General features: G+C 41.0%; 1 protein-coding gene and 1 long non-coding RNA gene across 2 annotated transcripts; one reads left to right on the top strand and one right to left on the bottom strand.

Annotated features, from left to right (window-relative positions):
* Nucleotides 1-658: 658 nt before the first annotated feature.
* Nucleotides 659-7176, bottom strand: WFIKKN2 (WAP, follistatin/kazal, immunoglobulin, kunitz and netrin domain containing 2). Its single transcript, XM_074971000.1, has 2 exons — nt 6648-7176; nt 659-4328 (listed from the first exon to the last, which is right to left on the bottom strand). The coding sequence occupies exons 1-2, from the start codon at nt 6846-6848 to the stop codon at nt 2817-2819; spliced, it is 1713 nt and encodes a 570-aa protein (XP_074827101.1). The 5' UTR covers nt 6849-7176; the 3' UTR covers nt 659-2816.
* LOC141998274 (uncharacterized) lies at nt 6669-13047 on the top strand. Its single transcript, XR_012641815.1, has 4 exons — nt 6669-6751; nt 9156-9307; nt 12073-12282; nt 12971-13047. It is a non-coding gene; the product is annotated as an uncharacterized LOC141998274 (long non-coding RNA).
* Nucleotides 13048-18046: the final 4999 nt, after the last annotated feature.

Here is an 18046-nt window from a genome sequence, read left to right on the forward strand (position 1 = left end):
CACCCCTATTCAGCAGAGTGCACTTTGCACACATGCACTTTATGCACATACTTAACTATTAGGTATGTGCTTAAGTCCCATTGACTTCAGTGTGACCTAAGGTTAAGCATGTGTTTAAGTGCTTTCCTGAATAGTGATCCTGAGATTGGTTCTGAGACCAGATTTCAGGGCTTTAATTTACTACCTGAAGGCAGAAACAATTACCTGACATTTGCTATTCAGTACATTTTCACCCCTCAGAGTATGTCTCCAGAGTCGTTTGATCATTCCCCTATTTGCAAAGAAATCCTCTAAGCTCCTGGAGAAAATAACTGTAGAAACCCAGCCTTTATTAAACACTCACACTTAGATTCCTTCATGTCAGAAAAGGCGATTCAGTCTGGAAAAAATATGTCAGACCTTATTTCCTGGCTGCCTGAAAAATGACAAACAAGCTGCAGTAATGTTGGTGCATGACACACAGCAGAATTACCTACAGTAGGTGAAGAACTGCAGTGGAATGCAAAGCATGAGAGACATTGGCATAGCCCAGCCCATAATAGGATCATCACAAGAATGTATGTAAATGTTATTACGTTTTTATTGTAATTCTTCTTACATCCATTTAAGAAAGAGACAACAAAAATCATACAGTTATTGTGCTGGACAATGTGCTGCAGTAGAGACTAATAGCACACTTGGCTTTTTTAAAATTTGGTAGCTAAGAAGAGCTTTAATACTGATTTTGTTGTTTGAAACTCTTCTATCAGGCTTTGCTTAAAATGTGCTTGTTGATGAATTGTATCCCAGACCAAGGTAAAACGAAAGGGTTTGATTCTCACTTACACTAAAGCCCCTTTACACTGCTCAGAAGCCTTAAGGTGGGTGAATGGCATCTTTAAGGCATCTTCATATTGCCAGAGTAGTGTAAAGGAGCCTTAGTGTAAATGAGTCAGGGCCTGTATTTAAAAGTTGCGTCAGGCCATATTTAAAACATTCTTATTGTCCATTAAATTTCATCCTTGAAGTCTTTGTTGCCACTTTCAAAATATACAATATATGTAGGCCTTAGGGATTAGGAGTCTCCAGTGAAGTGCTTAAACCCAGCATCTAGCCAGGTAAACTTTTTACATGGACTTCCCCAGGTCTCATTCATAATCAGACCCAACATACACGTGTGTGTGTGCATGTCAGCACCTTTTACCATCTAGAATGCAAAGCTTTAGCTACCTCCTGCTGGCTCTTGGATTAGCCAGTAGATGGCACCACAGAGTAATATTAACAACACCCTCTTACCTTTAAGCTAAAACATTTCTCGACCCAGACCATTGCTTGAACTGGTCTTTGTGCAACAGTAGACATTATTGCTGGAGCTCACTTAAACAATTGAACAAAGAGACTAGTACTAATGATAAGAATGATATCTGTAAGCATACACACTCATAATCTCAGCTCACTGACATTCCTTAACAGAGGGTATTTCTGAGATCACCTTTTTTGTTATTTAAAAATTGTGGATATGCAAATTTTACCTTTTAGACACATAAGTATTAGTAATGATCAATATTGTTTATACACACATGCATATTTCTTTCTCTTGCTGTATGTGTATTTATACATACACGTATATATAGTGGCCACACTTAGAATGTTTTAACTGATTTGAGAGAGATTTCCTATATATATATATATATATAATGGGGAATACTGTTTAGAATGGGGGAAGTTCAGATTAATTGAAGCTTTTAAAGTGCACCTACTGTGTGTTTGTTTATGAATGTGTCTATAATGAGTGTATACTGCTCTGTTTTTCTCTGTGTGTATCGCATAATGGTTAGAATGTGTATGGCACTTTTCTATCTTTAATTTTATTCTGACTGCTATAATTCTACTCTATTACCTGGAAAATCAGGCATGTTAACAATTAAGCAATAGATCCCCACACATGCTCAGGTGCAATGGCCTTCCAAAACCAAGATAGCAGACATCCCACTTCCAAAGACTCTTCATGTTAGCTTTACACCACATTTATTTAAAACAAAAATAGGAACGTGCATTGAAATGAGTGGTGTTGATGTTGGACCCAAAACATTGTGAAATTGTGGTTTTGGCTTTGGACATGTATTTGTTTTTGTGGCTAATAGACCCAGAATGATTGCCTCGTTTACTTCATTGTTTTTTTTTCCCCGTGAGTAAGGACTGTAGGGCTTGTATTCATTGTATTCAAAATTGGCACAATCCAGAGAAAATTCCTTTGTGGATTTCTATGAAAAGGTGAGCACATTCATAATGCATAGATTGACTTGACATGTATAATTATAGTCAATATAGACAATAATTTACAGTTTTGTCTCTTGTAATGTACTTAATGTTACCATGAGGAAACAAAAGTTTGTGACTTATTTTTAATGATTTATCATAACATTTCCATGCTGTAAGTGAGACAGATTAAATCGACAGTACGTGCAATTTAGCTATGTATCAATTAGCTACAAAAATGCTAAGAATTTGGTCCTTTATGTTGGAAACTACACAAGAATTATATAATTATTGCAGTAAATCAGCTAGTTAAATGGCAATTCTATATAAACAGGTTGATTTCAAAGTAAGATTAATAGCCATTCATTGATATTTTATGTGAAGAGCATTCATTGATATTTTATGTGAAGAGCATACTACATTGTTGCTAAGAATCATTAATGGATTAAAATAAGGGTTCTGCATATTACATACAATGTATCTTCAGACAGTAGCTTGTCTTTAGTTTCCACACTAGCCTTGCTTTTGTTAGCCCTATACAATACACAGAGCTGAAAGGCTGACTCACGTGAGTAAGGTTAGTGTAGTCCTAAGAATTCTTTCAGAAGCTCACAGGTTTTCTTGTGGATGACTTCACGGAGCTTTCGTACACGCCGGACACTGGAGATGCCCACAAAGCTGTCTGGCTGCAGGACGGCCATCCCATTGTGGACATCACCCATGATGATAAGCTGACCATCCACTGTGGTCATATTGGGGCATGGGCAGCTCCAGTCCATATTTAAAAGGGTGATTTCTAGAGGTTCCTTCCCCAGGAATTTTAATCCCATTTTTTCATCTTTTAGAATCTCCTCCACTGTCACCAAGGCGTGTCCCGAGTCTTGGTCTTCGGTTAGTTCCGTTATATGGCCCAGGATAACAAAGTCGCTTTTGCAGAAGCTCGTCACCAGCTTTTGGCGAGGTTTGCAGGCTTTGCAGTGCGTATTCTTAGGGAAAGGGCACATCTCTTCGCAGGCCTCTTTGCTCTCAAAGTTATTCTCATTGCCTCCACAGCCACCATAAATGAAAGATTGGCATTGCTTTGTCAAACTGTTGTATGCCCATCTGGGCTCATAGGCTTTGCAATGACTCTGAAGGGCTGGCAGGTTGCAGATGTTGATTGGGCCATTCATACACGTTAACATACAGTTCTCATAGGTCTCAAAGTGGTTCAGGTTGCTATTACAGTTCCCATAGATGAATGTAAAGCAGTTGTTTTTCTTTGCATCATAATACCACCTGGTCTGCTCTTCCCCACAGTCTTCACTGTCTGGCTGCTTCAGACATTCATCAGTTGGGAAATGGGTTTTGTTTTGGGACGCTTCTTTTGATGTAGGTTCTCCTTTGACGACTGACAATGGGAAATCAACCCTGAGAAGGCCACCGATGTTTTTTGCAGTGCATGTGTAAATGCCTGCATCTTGCAGCTGGGTGTTATAGATTACCAGCTGGGCAATGTTGGTAACCACGACATTCCCCCTGACGTGATTCGGCCTCATAATGATTTTTTCCTTACTGTCTATTTGCTTTTCCCAAGTAATTTCTGGTTTGGGTCTGCCTGTGACATCGCAAAGAAAGCTAACAGTCTCTCCCACATACACTGACTGATGGACTGGATTGTTAACTAGAGCAGGTGGCAGGATATCAGTGATGGTTGTCTCTGAATAGGCTGTGGTAGGGCGCACTGTAGTCTCTGGTGGGATGGGGCTGGTATTTGGCCAGGTCAGATGGTACCGACAAGTGACTACATTTAGAGTAATGCCTTTGGTGCAAGCTTCTGCATCCATATAACACTTGTTGTAATAGGTGAGTCCATCGGAGGCACAGGTAAAGCTGGGCTCTTTTTCACACCTATCTTTGCATTTGCATACAGGCTGTCCATCCCAGATATCACACTCTGAGCCTTGCTGGATACACATGAAACGGTCACAGGTTGCCTCTTTGGGCATCCCGACGGGTCCTTTCTTCCCCTTGATGTCCATGTACCGAGCTGCCACACAACTCTTTGTCCCACAGACATTAGGACAGCACTTCTCAAAGGTCTCGCATTCCTAAGACAAAACAAAACAACCAAACTGTTATTGGGATGGTTTATCATTTGAGAACTACAAACAGATGGAAAAATTCCTTCTTGTGGCGACAGGGTGCTCTACTGGTTAAATCAAAGGGCTAGGCGCCAGGGGACCTGGGTTCTATTCCCAGTTCTGCTGAAGACATCTTGTATGCCTACGGTAAGTCATTTCATTTATTTGAATGTCCACTTGCCCATCAGGAATATGGGAATAGCATCACTTCTCTATCTCAGTGGGGATGCTGTGAGACTACATTAATTGGATTTGTCAAGTGTTTTGAGATCTTTGAATGGAAGGTGTGAGAAGGGCAATGTATCATTATTTCTAAGCACCTAAAGCCATAGTAAATCCTTCACAAAATCATATCAAACATTTGGTTATAGAAGTAACAGCGAACCCAAATGAACCCTCTTTTAGTGCCAAAGGACAAGCCTCCTGAAGTAAGAGCAGATGGAAAGTCTTATCATATGGTTATAGTCATTAATCCCTTTTATTGTCCTCAGAAGTATGTAGAGTATTATTTGAATTCCCTAAGACTAGCAGCATACTCTTGGAGTGGAAACTGCCAAACATCTTTAATTGTTCACAACATATTATAAATGGAATAGCTCAGAACTAAGGCAAAACTAAGTTCTTGCTCCAAAATTATTTTGTTTTCCATGGAAAACAAAGTATCCACTTATGGGCTAGCCGTCACTTATGCGTCTCTGTCAGTCTTAGTTTTAAGTGCAGCATCCGTGTTAAATATAATATTGGTTATGGTCATTTTTAAATTGTGGTTAATTATAGTAGTTGTTTGCCTTTCTAAACAGAAAACATATTTTTGTGTGGTTTGCAGAACTGTAGACAATATGTGGTTCATGGATTATTGTAATGAAACATGAACATTGTTACCCTATACAGAATAGGACAAATTCTGCCCTTAGTTACACGATTTTGATCTCATTGAAGCCAGTTGGGCATCTCTGTAACTGATGGCAAAATTTAGTCATGCTGTCTTTTAATGCCATCAGACTAAACAGTGATATGGCCATTATTCATGTGCAATATCCTTTCATTAATGGGAACCAGAGGATCTACTATTTTAGCTCCTTACCCATTTCTAACTATGCAGCGCTGTGGTCCAAAAGCAAATCTGCAAAACATAATGGACTAAACATAAGTCTGGTGTAGCGCTAATAAAGCCATGAAAGCTCGGCGGATTTACACCTGTAGAGGATCTGGCCCAAAGGCTCAGATGCTGAATGGGACTATGGTCTGCCATTCTGCAAACCTGACTTTTTTTCCAAGTGGTTTCTGGATTTTCACTGTTTGACCGGGAACCTGTGAAAGGAATGCCTGCAACCTTTGAAAGAGAGTAGTAGTCATTCTTTAGTATACCTGAGAGTTGAATTTAAAAGGCAACTTAATATGCCATTGTAACCAGAAAAGTAATATAAAAATAACATCCCAATATATCAGCTCCTTTTTTGTCTTTAAACAATATCTGCTTAATTGACTGCCACACATAAGTTTTTGCTACTTTTAGCACTGCAGAAATGATCCAGGTAGTGGAAAGAGAGCCGAATCTTTTCCTGCATCATGACTGTCAGCTTGGTTCCGACTGCAAAATCTTTCCTGCTGAGGAAGTTGTAAGAAGCAGAAAGAGCAAGCATGGATTTTCAGATGCCATTGAGTGGCTATGCGGGCAGTTTTAAAAATGACCTTTTGACTTGTAAGCTATTTGCATCTTGATCTGGGGGCATCATATGAGAGAGCATCTGCATGGTTATTTTTACCATGTTATTTTTTGAACTACAGTCAGACATTACATTTCAAATGTAGCAAAGGCTGGTGATGTGTATGCCAACCAATAGGCATCATACAGAAATCTCTCTTGGGAAACATAGCACTTGATGATGGCAATGAAGAATGATGAGGTTGGTGAAAATGCTAAAATGCAGTGAGCTGGCCCAATAACATGTCAAATTCCCGAGTCTAAGCTGATGAGGTTCTCTTTGGTGAGGCAGTGAGTGAGAAGGATGAACTATGAAAGCCATGTACTCACAAAGTCATAGGGTCAGTTAAAGAAGTGACTCCATTAAAATACCTCTTGACTTAACCAACAGGTCATCAAACATTTTTATAAACACAGTTTCAGTTAAACACATGAGTTGTCTGGGTTGGATCATGTACACATTATCAGTGCTCTTCCATTTATAATTGAAATAGACTGCAACATCATGGAGTAAACAAACAAACCAACCAACAAAAAATCCATTTCCCATGATGAAGCATACAAAAATGTGCATCACTTACCAGGTCTGTATCACACTCTCTCTTGCAGGTGCTTTGGGCATCTACCCACAGGTTGGGGTTCATCTCATTTGGACATATCCCAGCGTGAGAATACCGTATTGGAGGTAAAGCTTTACCCTCTAGAGGAAGCTTCAGAAGCAACAGGACAGTGGTCTTCCCCAGCAAGATCCACATCCACCGAGTGAATAATGCCAACAACATCTCAGAACTTCTCCAGAGAAATGTCAACAATTGGGTTGGGTTTCGGTTTTTTTTGTGTGCCTTATATTTTCAAAAAAGTCCAAATCCACCTGCCCTCTATCAAACTTCCGCAGGTTTCCTTTCTGTCTTTGTTGGTAGTGCAGTCTGGTCTAGACTGCACTGGATTAAAGGTCTTAGGAAGCAACCCCTTATTTTAAGAGAAATGCTAATAGTCCGTACAGAGTTAGCGGTATTTATACCCTGCCTCCGTTTAACAAGTCGGAAAAGGTAAACTTGATTTCTTTGACAGGCACACGTTTCCTATGTCCTGGTGGCAGTCAGGCAGATTTGTTGCAAGAAAAAAAAGCTGGAAAGAGTTTAAAAGGCTGGAACTGGCACGGTGGGACCCCTGCATGTTTCTGAATGCAAGGAGGCCTTCTTAACCCCTTTAGACCTAAAGTACTTCCCTACGCTAGGAATGGCATTTACTACTGAAAGAGTGCTTGTCTAAATAATATGAAGCCACAATCAGAGGGATTTCTGTACACTAAAGGAATACACAATCACGTGTTTAAAAGAACAACTAATAGGATTGAAGCAATTAAAGCTAGGATATCACATTTTAACAAAGGAAGCGGGAGGAAAAATAACATATTTAAACTTAGGATCTGCAAAACAATATGTCTTTGCAATTTGCCCCTGGACTCCTAGGCTGCTTTCTTCTTTGCAGCACTGGGATTTCCAGTGTGCTTTTTTTATACTTCACTCCAACCCCACTATCTAGCCATTAAAAGTTTCTCTGAATTCCTCCACATTTCATAAAAGTGAAATCGCATTGTACAGAGCTTTGCTGACCTCTTTAACGAAAAAAAAAAAGAGTAACAGTTCAACTCTATGGAAACCTACGTAAAGGAATGTACAGCATTTTTGCATAGGGGAAAAAATGCAATCCAGCCACGGTCATAGTTCCTTAATTATTACGGTAAGGGGCTGATCCTGCAAAATGCCGAACACCTGCCAAGAGCTAAAGGGGAATCATGGAAGTCCATGGGAGATGAGGTTGCTCAGCACTTTGTAGAATTAGACCTTTTTGGGGCAAGATTCTTGTCTTGCTTAGGACCTGATCCTGCAAGATCCTGAGCACTTGGGAGGCCCTTAACTCCCATTTGATTTCAGTGGCTGAGGAGGGCTCTCAGGACTATGCAAGATTGTACCCCTCTACCAGACTTACACTGTTGTAACCCCATTGACTTCAGTCACGTTACTCCTGCTTTATGTTGCTACTAATGAGAGCAGCATCAGGTCCTGTGTCAGTAGGTTTTCCTATGGGACTTACCACCTGGATGTAGTTTTTCAGTGTACAGTTGTGTCTGATTCTCCTCTTGCTTACACTGGTTTCACACCAATCTAACACGATCTCTGTGGTGTTACTCCTGAATATAGGCAAGCTGCCCAATAAATACAAGGCCTGCTCTTCAGCTTTTGTACATCAGCAGAGCTCCGTTGTCTTGAATGGAGCAGTATCTGTTTGCACTAGTTGAGGAGCTGGCTTAATTTTTTTTTTTAAAAAAGGGGAAGGAGGAAAAAGCAAATTGGAAAAAATAAAATAAGACACAGCTGTGAAATGCTTGTTCTTCCCCATTCCTAGTAAACAGTTCTATCTGTTATGGATTGTACAAAGCCACTTGATGATATGCATAAGATTTGAATTTCTGAATATTCAGAAAGAAGTGTTTTTTTTCTAAATTAGATATTCACGAGTAACTAAGTCAACTGTCATGCAACATTTTACATTTGATTTATTCCCTCTGAAACTTTACAAACCTCCATGATGTTTGTACAAAACGTGGCTGGGATCAAAATGTTTTATTCACTAGTCGTTTACAAAGACTAGTACAACACCCTGTGATGTCTAGAAAAGCCAACTGAAAATGACACACTTCCAAGAGAAAAGTACCAAGCGGTACTTAAAATTCTTACAGCTCTATTAACAACAAAATCACTTGTATTAGTGCTTCTGTTGACTAAACAAAGACACTTTATATTGTAAAACTGAGTCAGGAAGGAAACTTGGTAAGCTTTGTTTCAGAGTAGCAGCCATGTTAGTCTGTATCCGTAAAAAGAAAAGGAGTACTTGTGGCACCTTAGAGACTAACAAATTTATTAGAGCATAAGCTTTCGTGAGCTACAGCTCACTTCACGAAAGCTTATGCTCTAATAAATTTGTTAGTCTCTAAGGTGCCACAAGTACTCCTTTTAGTAAGCTTTGAGACTGATGTTTATATGCAGAACTAGAAAGCAGTATAATAATTATGAGTTCTATTACAGGGCCACCTAGATGACCCAAACGAGATTTGGCTTCCTTCTCACCTAGTCATACAAACAGGAGAGTTTAAGTGGGATTTAAGAGCAGTTTGAGGATAGGGCAATAGACTGGAAAACTTGAAGGTTCCTGGCTCTGCCCTGATGTATCACCTTGGGTAAGTTATCTCACCTTTCCATGCTCAGTTTCCGCTGCTACCCTTTGACTGCCTTGTCTGTTTAACCTGTAAACTCTCTGGGAAAAGGACTGTCTCTGACAATGTGTCTGTACCCTGCTTAGCACAATGGGGCTCCTGTAATACAAACAATGACAATAAGTGCCTAGACCTTGTGTTGGTCTTCTGCACAGGAGTGAATTTCACCCTATGTTTGGAGATGCTATATTTAACTTTTATGGTGCCCAAGTGTCCCACTCCAAGGTACAAACTGATCACTTCCTGAGAGTAGGAAGGAATAAAATTTCTTCCATATACAGTCCTGCCCAAGGGCATAATCTGTGGTTTGGGGAGAGGCAGAAAGTGTACCGTCCTCTAAAGAATCAGGCATTGGCCAGTGGATGCCAGACTTGGTTGATCAATAGTCTGCTTCATTGTGGCAAATCCTATGTCTGCCACAGAGTTTCTGAAAATACTCTACTGCCATAATGAAATATATCTCTGGGAAATATTTCATTCTTCTTAGAGGTGCCCAGATACTACTAGTGTATTAAAAATGCATAAATGGACAGACTGAGCTATACAGCTAGAGAGATTAGGTGGAACTCTGTAATACACAGAAGAATTCTATGGAATGTTTTGGGAATGTCTTGAAAAAATTCTAAAGATCAATGACTCCATTTGATGTGGTGATTGTATCAAATATCCAACCCAGCTGACTTAGCTGATTGTCTGTTGCAAGTCTATTGAAATTTTCAAGGAAAGTCCATTAAAATGTCTACACTTGATGTATTTATGCCCATGATCTTGTGGGCTGCAGCGCTATGGTTGTAAATGAAATATAGGAAATAGGTGTTTGCTGAGAAATCAGCCTTTTTTTGGAAAGCTTTTATAAAGGGAACCTGTGAGAGAATCAACTCACAGCCTATTCCTCTAAGATGCTGAGCATCTTCTACTTAGACTTACATGAGCTGACAGCTCTTGGATCTGTATCTCAGCTGATTTTTCCCCTGCTGGACTGGAGCAATAATAGAGATGCACTAACAGAGTGACCCAAAGGCCATTGACATCAATGGTATGTCTCCTGTTGTCTGTCTTGGGCTTTGGATCAGGCCCTTAGGCTCGGTGGCAGAGTAGTGATGAGTTCTGTTGAGCAGGTCTGCACTACTTGGGCATCTATCCAGCACTGACTAAACCTCCTCATAGTCCCTTCCCAGCATACTCCAGGTGATGTGTAAAAAATTAGGATGGTCATATGCAGTCTCTTCATTTGTTGGTCATGAATCTAGAGGGGGATCTTTGCAAGACATTTCACGCTGGAACATCAAAACTCCCTACTCAACACTTGATTGCCGTAGGAACACAACCTTCCCGAGTGATGGTAGCTAGGTCAACGGAAGTGTTCTGCCATCCAGCTAGCTGTGTGTACTTCACAGGTTAGGTTGACATAGCTGTGGTGCTCAGTTGTGTGGATTTTTCATATCTCTGCACACTGTAGCTATGTTGACCTTAAATTTAAGGGTAGACTGGACCTGTAATACAATGGCTGTCAAAGACAGGACGGGGCAAAAAAGTGGAGGAAGGAGAACAGGCCGATCCTCAGGGGTCCATTACGATGCAAATCATTTCTCTGTGTTGTTTGGAAACAAGATCCCTAAGACGGCCCTTGTGGCTCTCCACTCGTGACCTCGTTCCAGCCAGAAAAGCTGCTTTCCCGCTCCTGATGTAGAGCCAGATTTATTCTGACCAAAATTCTAGGTTACTCCCAATTCCACGGCTTCTTACGTGAGCCAGTAATCCTCACCCCAGGGAGTGCGTTTGAAGCTCCATAGCTGTAATGTCAGCAGTTGCAATTATACCTTCCTCAATGCCCTCCAAATGTCCCCCACCTCCCTGAAAGCTTGAATACCCTCTTTCATATCCACAAAGTTTCTTCAATCCGCACCATTACTGGGGCATCCTAATATGGATTTTCTCCCTCTTTACACTCATGGAGTCGCCAGATAAATATTCCCTTCTTTAAGTGAGGAGGCACCAGCCCCCAGGTAATGATGGATGGGCTACGCAGGTAGTATCAAGAGAGCTTGACCTGTGTATCTGCTCCCAAGGACTCACATACAGTGAAAAGGGGCTGAGGACAGTGGAGAAGAACCTATGCAGCATGTCCTATGTATTTTGCTGTCAGTATACCTGCTTAGGGCAAAGATCTGGCCTGTTCCTCACTGATGCTCTGGAGAGTAGGGGAAGTGGGGCGGAAGAGGGCCCAGGTGAAACCTCCCTCTCTATCCCCATCTGGGCAAGAGCAGGGCAAGATGAGGAACTACCATTTTCTGGAGTACTAGGTGAGGAGATGACGAATGAGCTGGATGGTCCCTGAGGGTATGCCCAGCCAGCCCAGCAGTGTGACTGGGCCTCCAGCCTTCCTGCACCTGCCTCATTAGCAGGCACTTCTTGGAGCAGTGATGAAGGGCTGTAGAACACATTTCCCTCTTGGCTCTGGGGAGCCATCCTCTCCTTGCACATGCAGAAGGCCCCAGGCACCCCTCAGTTCTCCACCCCAGTGTGGATGCCTCCCAAGAGTTTGCCCTTTGGCGGTGGTCCAGTCTAGTGCACAGCAAGAATAGAGAGCAGATGAAAGTTTAAGGCCTAAAAAGACTCTGGAGAAAAAAATATTTAAAAAAAAACTCTCTTTAGCTCATTTAAAAATTAAACATGTTCTGTTTTATATGATCATTTTATTGCATGTTAATGTTGAATCTATTGCTCAGGCACTCATAGAAAATGACACTGCCAGAGACCTCCTGGAGCACAGAGATGGTGAGGGAGCTACCAATCACTTTAAATGAGAGATGAACTTCAGCTTTGTGGATGGTGACAGCCCTCCCATGTGTGTGGGGAAGCATGGGAGACTCATGAAGGTCCATGTTTGAAAATGTAACAAGTGGGCAATGAAGGCTGGCATGGTGGGCTGATCAGAGGTGAGCAGTGACAGTTTACTAGTAAATGAGAGATGATTGGTAGCATGGGAAGTGACTGTGAAGGGCCTTGAAAGTGAATATAACCCCACTGAAATGGCACATTTGTAACCGAGGGCAGATTTGGGCCCAATATAAACAATAGGAATAGTGTGTCTGGGCCATATTTATGAGGCTGTTTGCATGTATAATTAGTGACAGAAGCATATTTCAAAATCCCCACATTTCAGATTTTGCAAGTGTTCGCTGTTAGCGCCCATAGCTAATAATTATTTGTTTCTGAATTCTAAAATAACTAATCTCAGCAGATAATGGTGTGTGAGGACAAACGGTGGGAACGGGGACATGTTTTAGAGCTGCAATCGCTCACTGAAATGAGGCTGATGTTTGTGTGTGTTCTGATGCTCAGTAAGCAGAAGTTAATATAGTTAGACAACAGGGCTCAGTTTGGGGGAAAAATCAATAATGTCAGGGAATTTATTACAGGGTTATGGGCCACCTGCTAGAACTCAGCATTAGGCCTGTATTACGTTACACTTCAACAGGATCTATTAACATTGCAGTAAGTCCACGCTAGTGCTAGAATTGTTATTTTATGCTTCACCAGATGGCTTCTGCTCAGGGGGATTTATCTTTGAGTGCAGACATATGACTAATCATCACTTGCTTTCTCTTTCTTTACTAACGCAAGTGGGGCAGGAAGCAATTGCCACTCTGATGATGGTTCATTATTGCTGGGTTTATTCTGTCTGAAACAGCACAGCAAGAGGTGAAGAGAGTACAAAAGAAGATAATCAACCACTTATCAATGAGATATGTGGGGAAGCTGAGCTCAGAAGAAATTCCAAGTTACCAGGCCATCATATCTCTCTCTTTGTTTTGTTTACAGCTGCCCCCCCCCAAAAAAAGGTGGGGGGGGCGGTAATAGAAAATACAGTTTTGGGGTTGAATTCAGAGAATAGTTTTGACTGAAAAAAATGGGGAAAAAATTCTGACAAAGTCAAAACATTTCATTTCAATATTTTCGAAACAAAAATGTTTTGACTCTATTCAAAATGACATTCTGAGGAACTTAGAGTTAAATAAAAAAATGAAAGAAAAGAAAAAAGGTGCATGAAATACCCCAAATGATATGAATAAAAATGTTTTGTTTTTTGTGTGTTGGTGATTGTCATTTTAGGTTTCAGAGTAACAGCCGTGTTAGTCTGTATTCGCAAAAAGAAAAGGAGTACTTGTGGCACCTGTAAGGAGAGTGGTCAGTTTGGATGAGCTATTACCAGCAGGAGAGTGAGTTTGTATGTGTGGGGTGGGGGGTGAGAGAACCTGGATTTGTGCTGGAAATGGCCCACCTTGATTGTAGGGAGAGTGGTCACTTTGGATGAGCTATTACCAGCAGGAGAGTGAGTTTGTGTGTGTATGGGGGTGGGAGGGTGAGAAAACCTGGATTTGTGCTGGAAATGGCCCACCTTGATTATCATGCACATTGTAGGGAGAGTGGTCACTTTGGATAAGCTATTACCAGCAGGAGAGTGAGTTTTTGTGTGTGTGTTTTGGGGGGGGGGAGGTGAGAAAACCTGGATTTGTGCTGGAAATGGCCCACCTTGATTTTCATACACATTGTAAGGAGAGTGGTCACTTTGGATAAGCTATTACCAGCAGGAGAGTGAGTTTGTGTGTGTGGTTTTTGGGAAAAAAAAAAAAAGGGGGGGGGGTGAGAAAACCTGGATTTGTGCTGGAAATGGCCCAACTTGATTATCATACACATTGTAAGGAGAGTGATCACTTTAGATAAGCTATTACCAGCAGGAGAGTGGGGTGGGAGGAGGTATTGTTTCATGGTCTCTGTGTATATAATGTCTTCTGCAGTTTCCACAATATGCATCCGATGAAGTGAGCTGTAGCTCACGAAAGCTTATGCTCAAATAAATTGGTTAGTCTCTAAGGTGCCACAAGTACTCCTTTTCTTTTTGTCATTTTAGGTGGACTCAAAATGAATTTTGTTTTTCAATGTGCCCCACAAAATGAAAACTTGGTTTTTTGCCCAGCTCTAGTTTTCATGCCAAAGCTTCTGTCAACCTCCATGGGAATTTCTCACACAGACCAATGATGGGAAATGGCCCTTTGATTAGGTTTTTGGTGTTCAAGGAAAACGTAAGCACTCCAAAGTAGACCTGAAACGCCAGACTTGGAAAGGAGAACTACGGGGGCAATGGTGGTGAGAAGCAAAATTAATAGTGAAGGGTCAAACTGGTTCCTCCTAGGGAAAAACCTGCAGCAGAAGGACTGAGGGATGTGGGAATTCCATAATGTTGGCTTGGCTTTGTAGCCTTTCTCCAGTGATTGTTGCTTCAGATGATGGGGGAACACAGCTTCACCTTGTAGGAAATCTGCAGGGAAGAGAGGCCTGCATCTCTGATGGCAGGCGCATCCATGCAGAAGGCAGGCTTCCCATCTGAACCCTCTTCCCACATCTCCTCTTCCCATTCCCCACCAGCAGCAAAGCTCTTTCTGCATGCTACCTATTTGCTGCACATTAGCTTCCCATTGGATTTCCACAGGGAAATCTATGAGCTGACCAAGGGATAATGCCATGGGGAATGTCTGGTCCCCTGACCCACTCCCTATCACCTCGCCCTTAAAATCCTACGGAACTCAAGTAGAGTGGTGGAGTTTCTGTGGAGGTAGCACTCTTCCCTTCTGCATCTCCTCTGAGGAAGGTCTCTTCAACTCCCAGTAGCTCAGGGAACAATCCAATGAACTTAATGTGTTTTAAATAACAATAATAATCAGAAAATTGCTTTTCTCCTTTAGATTTCAAAAGGCTTTACAAATAAATCTTCATTTAACTGATGGGAAAACTGAGTCACAGAGCCATGAAATGACTTGCCAAGGTCATCCAGCAAGTTAGTGGAGGAGCCAAGAATAGAATTAACATCTTCTACCTCTGGTCCAGTGTCCTAGCCATTAGACTATGCTGCCTTTGAGGAGTAAAGGGGTTTACTTTGCTTGGGTAAGTGCTAAGTATTATATTTGATTAGCTATAAGTGCTAAGTATTATTATTTGATTAAGAGAAAATTAATGCTGAGCAAATCATAGAAAATATGTTCAACAAATGCTTGGTTTGTACCTTCCCATGAATTTGTTTCAGTTTTGACCTTGCCCCATCTGTGTTTCTCCGAATTAATTTTACTGGCAGAAATGCCAAATGTCAAGGTTTTATGTGCAAGTATTCAGGACAGCAATCTGACACTAGCACATATAGATATTTCCTCTGGAAGCACTTGCTAACTTGCCCGATCAGGAAACAGAGACAATACTATGTACCTAATGTGACCAATCACAACTAAGCAATACAGTACAAATTTCAAATGACCCCAATAAACCCATAAAGGAAAGTATTTTTGAAAAGATAGTAAAATTAAAATTGTATTAATAATTAAATCAGAGGAAAACACAACCAGTTTGTGAATGTTCTGTGGACACAAAAAGAGACTGAATTTGCCTAAGAAATCATAAGTTGTGAATTTGTCATTCAGCTGTACAGGAAAAATAAAGAAAAAACATGAAAGAAAATTTTCTAGGCCCCTCTCACTGTTACACCCTATATATCATTACACAGCAATTACCACAATATAATTCCAGATACTCTTAGACTATCAACAACAAACATAATAATAATACACATTACTTGTTCTATAGTAGTGCCAATGATCTGTAATTGAGACAGGGCCCCATTGTGCTAGACACTCACAATAGTTATTTACATACTGTACCAAGGTAAATGAAAAGAGTGTTGAGGTCTGTCTAAGACTTTGTCTACACTGGAACTTCGTCGGCAAAACTTTTGTCATTCAGGGGTGTTAAAAACACACACACACACACACCCCGAACGACAAACGTTTTATCAATGAAAAGCGCCAGTGTGAACAGTGCTTTGTCGGCAGGAGCGCTCTCCGGCCGACAAAGCTGCTGCTGCTCGTGGGGGGTGGAAGTTTTTTGTCGGCAGAAGAGCTCTCTCCTGCTGACAAACAGCAGCTACACTGCATGGCTTTTAGCAGCACGGCTATAGCGGCACAGCCGTGTCGCTAAAAGTTGCGTGGTGTAGACAAAGCCTGAAACACAGCAACGTATGGGAATTCAAGGTTAAATATCAGCCCTTCTGTATCAAAACACAACAGGGGACCAGCTACCGTAGATAATGTTAAGGATGCTACCTTGTTTTGAGCAATGATCCGGGGTTTGAATATGAGCTGTAGTGCTTTAGTGAACTTAAGCCAAAATGCATAATGTTATTTTAATGATTTATTTAATGTAAATGTCCTTTGGTTATTTTAATGTGGTTTTTATTGCAATATGATCTGTAGCATTAGAACAGTGCCATGCACTTTTATAGCATCTTTCATCCAAGCAAATCAGGGCACTCTACAGATATGCATTAATTTAGTCTGAAGCAGAGCCGTGACTATTATTAAGCCCATTTTGCAGATCAGTCTGGATACTCAAATGGCCCTTATGGATGCAGTATCTGAGCACTTCTGTCTATTTACAGGTACTCACAGTGAGGGAAACTGACATGTTAAGTGACTTGTTCAGTGTCACATAATGGCAGCTTTAGAAAGACTCCTGCTTCTAAGCACTTGACACACTACTTTCCTTTTTCAGAGCTTATAAATTGCAAATACAATTGTCATGCTGGTTATTTGTGATATGATATTATCTAATGCAAGTATCTATTCTTTAATCTCTCCATCTTTAAAACTCTCACCTTTCCTTCCTTTTCTAATTAAAACCCAACAGTTTCACCTCATTTTGCTTTGTAACTGGGAAGTTCATATAATTTAGATACAATAACTATAAATCATCCCAGATTCACTCCAGACTGGGCCCTCTTGTTCCCTTGAAAGGTTTCTGAACCTTTTAATGAATGTGGTCTGGGTTGTATGTTTGTAAAGAAAGACAACACCGGCAGATTTTTGCCTGGTTTTGTGTTTCACTGCAACCTCAGCTCCAGTGGGAACTAGAGACTGGCTTGTACCAAACCACTGGATCCAAACTCCCCTGAATTTTGGAAAAGTTGGGAACCAGATTTGGATTCAAACTTTGCAGCTTGGGCATATCACATGCATCATTCTGAGTGATTGGGCTTAGTACCAAAATATGAACAGTGAGCACATATTTTTATATAGTTAGGCTGGGGTTTTCAAAGCAGCCTAAGGGAGTTAGATACCCCGATCCAAGCCTTAAACAATAACTAGTTTGCATCAAAAGGAAATATTTCAATTTCTGCAAATGTCATGGGATCCTTTTAGACTACGTTCCATCCTTTCAGATTTAAATATAAATGTGGTCAAAATCTTTTTCACTAAAGAGTTATTACATTCCCTTAGGCTTTCCTCCTTGTTAGTATTTCTGTATCAGTTGCACAGCAAACACGCTCAGCTCTCTGCTTCTGATCATGCTCACAGTATGTACTCTGGGAGTAATGATCCCCATAACTGGTAAGTTGAACATACTCGTAGCCTTTCCAAGAGGTGTCTTCATCCTGTAAGCTATTTTGTTTCAGTTTGCAAGAACCCTGCATACCTTTTCGCCATCAGACACCAAGACTTCACATTCTCAGCATAACACAAACCCAGATGAAGGCTGTCAGAAACAGTTAGCAAATCTGTTCAGGCTCCGCAAGACCTGGAGAGCAATAATACACAAAGAGGACCAAATTCAGATCTGGTGTTTCTCCATTGACACCAGATCTGAAGGTGGCCTGGG

Source organism: Natator depressus, chromosome 14 (genome assembly GCF_965152275.1).
Source record: "Natator depressus isolate rNatDep1 chromosome 14, rNatDep2.hap1, whole genome shotgun sequence".
In the NCBI taxonomy this organism is placed as follows: domain Eukaryota; kingdom Metazoa; phylum Chordata; order Testudines; family Cheloniidae; genus Natator; species Natator depressus.

Coding starts and splice junctions, on each gene's coding strand:
- WFIKKN2 (XM_074971000.1), bottom strand. CDS start 6,848: ATGTTGTTGGCATTATTCACTCGGTGGATGTGGATCTTGCTGGGGAAG. Junction 4,329..6,647: donor GAGAGTGTGATACAGACCTG/GTAAGTGATGCA, acceptor GTTTTGTCTTAG/GAATGCGAGACCTTTGAGAA.